General features: G+C 40.7%; 1 protein-coding gene across 1 annotated transcript; it reads right to left on the reverse strand.

The window, feature by feature from the left end:
- Positions 1–1,294: 1,294 nt before the first annotated feature.
- On the reverse strand, positions 1,295–1,754 carry LOC129494260 (non-histone chromosomal protein HMG-17-like). The gene has a single exon (XM_055301095.1). It carries the CDS (start codon positions 1,666–1,668, stop codon positions 1,396–1,398), a length of 273 nt encoding a protein of 90 aa, XP_055157070.1. The 5' UTR covers positions 1,669–1,754; the 3' UTR covers positions 1,295–1,395.
- Positions 1,755–8,452: the final 6,698 nt, after the last annotated feature.

The raw sequence follows: 8,452 nt of genomic DNA on the forward strand, positions 1-8,452 counted from the left end.
TCTGAGTAGATAGTTCTCCATAAAAGATATACATATAAACAAGAATAGGAAAATATACTCGACACCACTAGTCATTGGGAACTAATCAAAACCATAAAAAAGGGGGTGCCTCGGTGGTTCAGTTGGTTAAGTATCTACCTCCCGCTCAGGTCATGATCACAGGGTCCTGGGATCAAGCCCCGAGTCGAGCTCCCTGTTTACCGAGGAGCCTGCTCCTCCCTCTGGCCCTCTCCACTGCCTGTGCTTTCTCTTTCTTTCAAATTAATTTTTAAAAAACTTTAAAATTGTTTTTAAGAAAACCACAATAAGGTACCACTTCATATCCATTAGGAGGGCTATAATTTAAAAAAAGCAAAAAATAACAAGCATTGGCCAGGATATGAAGAAATTGGAACTCCTGTACATTGCTGGTGGGAATGTAAACTGGTTCAGCCACTGTATTAGATCAGGCTACTAGGACAAAGTACCATAAACTGGGTGGCTTAGGCAGAAAATGTTTATTTCCCACAGTTCTTGGGGTGGCCAAGTCTAAGATCAAGGTGCTGGCAGACTCCGTTCCTTGTGAGAACCCACTTCTTTTTTTTTTTTTTCAAACTGTATCCAGCTTTATTAAAGATACTTTTCATAAACAATCATGGTATTTGAGGCAGGACATGGGCGGACGATCGTTAACAGTATACAACAACTTTCAAACTCCCTTCTTCAATGGACTACCAAAATCAGAAAGCCACTATAAAACCCAATGAAGTCTTCATGTGATGCTCTGAACAGGGAAAGTTTAGAGTGAGGGTTGACAGTTCACATTTAGCATGTTGTTTAACAACTTTTCACAAGCCGACCCTGACTTTCAGGAAATGAAATGAAAATGGCAGAATTATCAATCTGAAGATCCACAAGCTAAAAAAAGGAACTCTTTTGAGGGACGCCATCTCAGTGGTGACACCGTAAAGTCCAGATTGCCTGACATACTGGGAACCATTTCATGGGATCAGGTTCCAACAGGTCTCTGGGTTTAAGGGAGTCAAGTCTATGTTGAAGGCAGAGAGGGAGAAGAGGACATAAAAAAATGAATTTTAGTTTTTCCACACCACCAAGGTGGCTCATGTGTGTCAACATCAAGGAATCCCTCCTTCTGGGAGCCAAGAGGAAGTTTCTCAAAACTAGAAGGGGAAGGTGTTTTTCCCTCTTGTTATCAATCTAGCTTCGGAGATATTCTCTTAGTGACATATGCCCTTCCCCCAAAACAACAATGAAGTGTTCCGTGTGCTAACAACATAGCTTAAAAAAAAAAAAAAAAGTAAAACAAAATTCTGCATTTTTATAAAACTTGATAAAAAATAGTATTTCAAACTGTACAGTCACCAGAAGTACACAGTTATCAAAAATGCACACACTTCACTTGGCATCTCCAGCACCTTCAGCTTTCTGTGCCTGGTCTGTTTTGGCATCTCCATTTTCTGCAGGGTCATTTCCATCCTTGCCAGCATCAGCTTTCCCCTTTTTCCCTTTGGGTACCTTCTCTCCCTTCTTTGCAGGGGCCTTTTTAGGCTTGGGCTCTGGCTTTGGAGGAGCAGGTTTAGCAGATAACCTTGCAGATCTTCTCTGTGGCTCATCCTTCACCTTGGCTTTATCTCCTTTAGCATCCCCTTCAGCCTTTCTCTTGGGCATGGTGGCGACGGCGGCGGGACGTAAGCGCTGGACGCGGGGATGCGGCGGCACGCGGGCTTTGGCCGGTCCAGGGGTCGTTCTCGCCTCTTCTTCTTCACACTGCTCCGAGAACCCACTTCTTGGCTTCAGACAGATACTTCCTCCCTATATCCTTAGATGGTGAAGACAGAGGGAGCTGGTCTCTCCCTCTTGTTATGAGGACGTTAATCCCACCCTGCAGGTCCATCCTCATGATCTCATCTAAACTTTCCAAAGGTGCCACCTCCAAATACGATCATATTTGGGGTTAGGGCTTCAATATATGAATTAGGGTAAGGGGGAGATGCAGACATTTGGTCCACAACCATTGTGAGAAACAGTTTAGCAATTCCTCAAAATGCTAAACGTAGAATTAACATACAGTCCAGCAATTCCACTATGCTTATATGTTGAAGAGAAATGAAAACATGTCCCACATGGAAACTTGTATACCAATATTCATAATAACAAAAAGGTAAGAAAGAACAACAACATCCATCAACTGATGGAAAGACATAAAATGTGGCATATCTATGCAATGGAATAGTATTTGGCAATAAAAATAATAGAGTACTAATACATGCTACAACACGGATGAACCATGAAAACGTTAAGGTAAGGGAATAAATAAACCATAAATTGTATGATTCTGTTTGTGAGAAACGTCATGAACCGGCAAATCCAGAGAAGGAAGTAGATCAGTGGTTGCCACGAGCTAGTGGGGTTAATGGCGATGACGAAAAATTGATTCTAAAAATCGAAATCTAATATCACTTCTAAAACCGATTGTGGTGATGGGTTGCACAACTTTGTGAATATACCAAATACTTGTAAACTTTTAAATGGACAACTTGTGTGACGTGTATTATACCTCAATAAAGCAGTTATACAATGAAAAGAGAACCCCAATAGTATTCTCAGGTTTCAATCCACTCCCAAAGCTCAGCCCTTAGGATTTGGGAGACATTGTAGGCTGATAATTATGTTGCCTCTCTTAAGCTGGCTCAAATGGATCTACGGGATTTGCTACGAAAAGTATAGTCTAGGACTGCATCACAGGCCAAGAATGGATGTTTTTCACATCAAGGGAACACAGTAAATATTACACTTTGGTGTCTACTTGAGCTAATCACAACACAGCCTTTGTCTCTAGCTTTTGGGTTTCCCTGCTCACCCCAGAGAGTTCTTATGAAGTGTCAGTAACATACCAGATATGAAACTTCTTGTAAAGTTAAAGAGATATGCAAATGCATAATATTATCTAGTTCCTGGGCCTTTTAATTTTGATATTTGTTTTTCCATACACATTAATAGCAAAGAATTCTTTTGTTTTATAGGCTAGGTACACATTCTTTTCTAAGTTGACATGCAGTTCCTTAAAGCTAGATTTAAGAATGAAATATGAGATCAGGGCCTAACAGAAATGACAAAACTTTCCATCTGAACACAAATTTAGTACCTTAGTAAAGAGATACTTATACATTCGATTACACATGCCGCTGCTCCGGTGAAGCCATCAGAGAAAATCAGCAACTGATCTTCCCCAGCACTTCTGAGTATACTGATGGGATGGTCACTCTTGCCTGAAGATCACTAGGCCTCTTCTGTTTCTTTAGGATAAGTGTAGCATGCAGACTTTATGGCCTAGCAAGTATGGGGGCCTTCACATCAACCCTGAAGGCCCACTGAAGGCACCCACATCCCTGCACTCTCTTGTGCTGACTTGCTGGTCATTTTCTGACTACCCATGTTCCTTCACACATGCTTCTGAGTCATGCCCTCCACCTCGAGTCACATGCACAATGGACAAACACCACCCGAGCACTATTTTTTAGGGGAACATGCTCTAATTTCCTCAGGGGTTTTAGCATTCTTTCTTCTAAGTCTTGCTTTTTCTTGTGCAAGTCTCCTCTTAAGCCTGGGTCATACTGGATGGCCATTCTCTGCAAGAATACCAAACTTTCTAGATAGTGAGATTCTTTTTCCAAATCTCTTTCACCAGGAAGGGCTGGCAGGGATTCTAATCAAGTGGACAAATGACAGATGTGGGTCGAAAGCCAGGGCTCAGTCAGAGGGGTTGTTCCCAGGCCAGCTGGCAGCAGGTGATGAATCAGTGTCCATTGTGAATGGCTGATGCCCATAAAGTCTTGTTAAGTATCTTGAATATCAACCCTCTCATGGGTTACTCAAATCAGCCTGGAGCAGGAAAGGCTTAGCAAAATGCCAAAAAGAAGTTAAAGTTTTAGAAATAGAAGGGAAGGTCATGAGTTAAAGAGATACAAGAAAAAAGAACAAAACCAAGGTGAAGGGAAGCACCCAAGAAATGAGAGCTAAGTAGAGGAAATGTGAGAGTGGAAAGAATGTAAGCATTGCTTACAGGTCTGACCCCAAACGTTCTCCTTACTTGCTTGGGTCAAACTCTTCAGTTCCCATTTTCCAAATTAGTAAAATAGTCATTTTAAAGCCCACTTTTCAGAATGGCCAAAAGACCCAGAGGAATAAACATTCTCTTTTCTGTAATAAAATAATAAAGCCCTATTAGGGCATGTTCACCTGTGGTCTTAGAATATTTCAAAGAACACAGTAATTGGTCATTAATCAGCAAAATCTCACTATTAATCATTGTCCCGTGGTATCTCTAGTTCTGGCATACATTTGTATCAATATTCTTCTCAGGGTGCATTATCATTAGTTGCCTCTCCTTTCCCTCCCATTAGGTTGTGGGCTATTTGTGGGCAGGGACGTTTGCCCAATTGCCTAGTACAATGTATGCCTATCCCAAAGGAGGTGCTCCATATGGTCGTGGTGAATGAGTTAAGTGAATGAACCTTGGCAAGATGGGGAAGAACAGCAGATCCAAAACAACATAAGAAGATACAAAAATTACTATTATAATAAATCTCTCCCCCTCCAAAAAAAAATACATAAATACATGTATGCCCAGAGTGCTATGGAAGGAATGGGAAGTCTGTGTCCTCTGCCTTTAGCTGAATCTTAAGGGATGAGTAGGAATTAAGCAGGTAAACAAGACAGGGGAAAGGAATTTCAGACAGGGGGAACAGTATGGTGGCATGAAAATGTGAACAGATGAAAGCAGATAGCTGGTATGCATTCAAGGGAGTGAAGGAAGCAGAGTTCGTGGTCAGGAGCAAGGCCATGAGCCTTGCCAAGGGCTTCAAACCTCATCCTAGGAAGGGAAAGCTGTTACTGGGGTTTGGGCAGAAAAGTAATAGTATTGCCGTGAAAAGAAGGCCAATATGGTGTGAGGTGGTATCTCATTGTGGTTTTGATTTGTATTTCCCTGATGGCAAGTGATGCAGAGCATTTTCTCATGTGCTTGTTGGCCATGTCTATGTCTTCCTCTGTGAGATTTCTGTTCATGTCTGTTGCCCATTTCATGATTGGATTGTTTGTTTCTTTGCTGTTGAGTTTAAGAAGTTCTTTATAGATCTTGGAAACTAGCCCTTTATCTGATACATCATTTGCAAATGTCTTCTCCCATTCTGTAGGTTGTCTTTGAGTTTTGTTGACTGTATCCTTTGCTGTGCAAAAGCTTCTTATCTTGATGAAGTCCCAATAGTTCATTTTTGCTTTTGTTTCTTTTGCCTTCGTGGATGTATCTTGCAAGAAGTTGCTGTGGCCAAGTTCAAAAAGGGTGTTGCCTGAGTTCTCCTCTAGGATTCTGATGGAATCTTGTCTCACATTTAGATCTTTCATCCATTTTGAGTTTATCTTTGTGTATGGTGCAAGAGAGTGGTCTAGTTTCATTCTTCTGCATGTGGATGTCCAATTTTCCCAGCACCATTTATTGAAGAGACTGTCTTTCTTCCAGTGGATCGTCTTTCCTTCTTTATCGAATATTAGTTGACCATAAAGTTCAGGGTCCACTTCTGGATTCTCTATTCTGTTCCATTGATCTATGTGTCTGTTTTTGTGCCAGTACCACACTGTCTTGATGAACACAGCTTTGTAGTACAACCTGAAATCTGGCATTGTGAGGCCCCCAGATATGGTTTTCTTTTTTAAAATTCCCCTGGCTATTCGGGGTCTTTTCTGATTCCACACAAATCTTAAAATACTTTGTTCTAACTCTCTGAAGAAAGTCCATGCTATTTTGATAGGGATTGCATTAAATTGCCCTGGGTAATATTGACATTTTCACAATATTAATTCTGCCGATCCATGAGCATGGAATATTTTTCCATGTCTTTGTGTCTTCCTCAATTTCTTTCAGAAGTGTTCTGTAGTTTTTAGGGTATAGATCCTGTCACAGCAGATCTGATGGAAGAAGGGAGGCCAGTTTGGAGGCTACTGCTGTCCTCTTCTTTGGCAATGATGAGAGCCTGGACAAAGCCAGAAGGGTGGGAATGAAGATGGGCTGCTCAAGAGTTCTCTGAGGCGATTCACAGAGCATGGCTCTGTTTATAAGCATGGAACTTTGCCAATAACGGTGAAGTAAAGTATTAAAAGGAGACATTTTCTTTCTTTTTTTTTTAAGGTTTTATTTTTTTATTTGAGAGCGAGTGAGCACAGAAGTAGAGGGAGAGGAAGCCTGATGCAGAGCTCGATGCGGAGCTGGACCCCAGGGCCCCAAGATCATGACCCAAGCCAAGGGAAGACTCCCAACCGACTGAGCCACCTAGGTACCCCAGAAGGAGACTTTTTTTTTTAAAATTAAAACTACCTCTTCTGAGTAATTGCTATCTGAGCTGTAGACAGATTCGTCGACAAATGAATCCAGCATCTAACCTCCTCCATAACTCATACACCGTACAGTTCTATCATTTGAAACATCCTCTCAAAGCCTTCTGGGGTCACCTCTTCTCCCCACTCCCAGCCCCACCATTCCTGTCTCTGTCCCTACGGTTCTGCTTTTCCCAGACTGTCTTATAGATGGAATCATAAAGGATGTGACTTTTGAATCTGGCTTTTTTATTATTATTTTTGACTTGTCACGATGTATTTTGACATGCATTCCTACTGCTGCACGTATAGATAATGTGTCCCTTTGCCCCGCCGAGTAGTACTCTATCACATGGATTCCATTGTTGGCTTAGCCATGTGCCTGTTCAAAGACATTGGGTGACTTCCAGTTTGTGGCCATCAGGAATAACAAAGGTACAGGTTTTATTTTTTTTTAATTTTTATTAATTTATGATAGTCACAGAGAGAGAGAGAGAGAGAGAGAGAGAGAGAGAGAGGCAGAGACACAGGCAGAGGGAGAAGCAGGCTCCATGCACCGGGAGCCCGACCTGGGATTCGATCCCGGGTCTCCAGGATCGCGCCCTGGGCCAAAGGCAGGCGCCAAACCGCTGTGCCACCCAGGGGTCCCAGGTACAGGTTTTATGCAACCCTAAGTTTTCACATCTCATGAGTAAATAACTAGGAACAGGTTCGCTGGGTGGACGGGAAGTATGTGTTTAACTTTAGAAGAGACTCTCAACTGTTGTCCAGAGTGGCTGCGGCATTTTGCATCCCTGTCAGAAACACAATGACAGTTCCAGTTGTCCCTGATCCTATCTAGGGTTAGGTATTGCCAGTATGTTGGGGTTTTTTGGCTTTTGTTCTTTTGGGGGGTTTTGTTCTTGTTTTTAGCCATTCTTTTTTGTTTGTTTTGGTTTTGGGCATGTGTGTATGTTTTAGCCATTCTGATAGGTGCACGCTAGTAACTCATTGTAGTTTTAATTTGCGTTTCTCTAGTGCTAATGATTTCAGCATCTTTTCATGTGCTAATTTGCCGCTCATATATTATCTCTGGTGAATTGTCTAATTAAACCTCTGCTCATTTTTTAAAATTAGATTGTTTGTTTTCTCATTATTGAGTTTTGAGAGTTCTTTATATATTCTGGATGTACTGTCTGTGTCAGATAGGTGCTTTGTAAATATTTTCTCCTTGTTGATGGCTTGTTTTTCATTCTTTTAATAGTGGCTTTCAGAGAACAGAAGTGTTTAATCTTGATGGGGCCAATTTATCTTTTTTTCTTTTTTATCTTTTATGGCTTGTGCTCTGAGTACCACATCTGAGATATCTTTGCCCCACCCAAGATTATAAAGTTTGCTCCTTTGCTTTATTCTGGATGTTTTATAGTTTTAGATTCTGTATCTATCCCATCCTGAGTTAATTTTTAATCTATGCTGCCTGATAGTAGGTTTTTAACTACAATCTAGAAAATGGTAGTCTATAGTTCTAATAATTTTGCCTAAAAACTAAGGAAGACAGTTGCTTCTCTCCAAACTTTGTGTAAATGGATCAAAAAGTGGAAGAGATAACATTTGGTTAGATCCCTCCTAAAACAGTAGACAGTTGGGTTTCCTAAACATTTCTTGTTTATCTAGAGTAAATAATCAGTGAGCCCTGCTTTATCATTATACTTATTTTTTATGATTTCAATAAAAATATCCTAGTAAAATACTGACTTCAAAATAACTCTTTCATTTGTTTGTTTGTTTTTTAATTTTTTAATCTCCAATTTAAGAGTTGTAGTCCAAGTTTATCTTTTGCATGTGCCCCATACTATTATCTGATAAATTATTAGGAATTATATTAAAAGCCTAAAATTCCCCACAAAAATAATCTAATGTGGTTTGCTCCTCTGACCCCAACCTCTTAGCCCTGGTGATACATTAAGAGGACTGCTAGTTGGTTTTATGACCAAAATGGTTTATATTCTGAGAAATAAATCTCGCTATTTATACTAGACAACCAAACAGATAGTGACGGGCTTGTTTGCATAGGTCAACAGTAACAGTTTGAGGTGATTTGGGT

The sequence above is a fragment of the Nyctereutes procyonoides genome, unplaced genomic scaffold (assembly GCF_905146905.1).
Source record: "Nyctereutes procyonoides isolate TBG_1078 unplaced genomic scaffold, NYPRO_anot_genome, whole genome shotgun sequence".
Classification (NCBI taxonomy): Eukaryota; Metazoa; Chordata; class Mammalia; order Carnivora; family Canidae; genus Nyctereutes; species Nyctereutes procyonoides.

Coding starts and splice junctions, on each gene's coding strand:
- LOC129494260 (XM_055301095.1), bottom strand. CDS start 1,668: ATGCCCAAGAGAAAGGCTGAAGGGGATGCTAAAGGAGATAAAGCCAAG.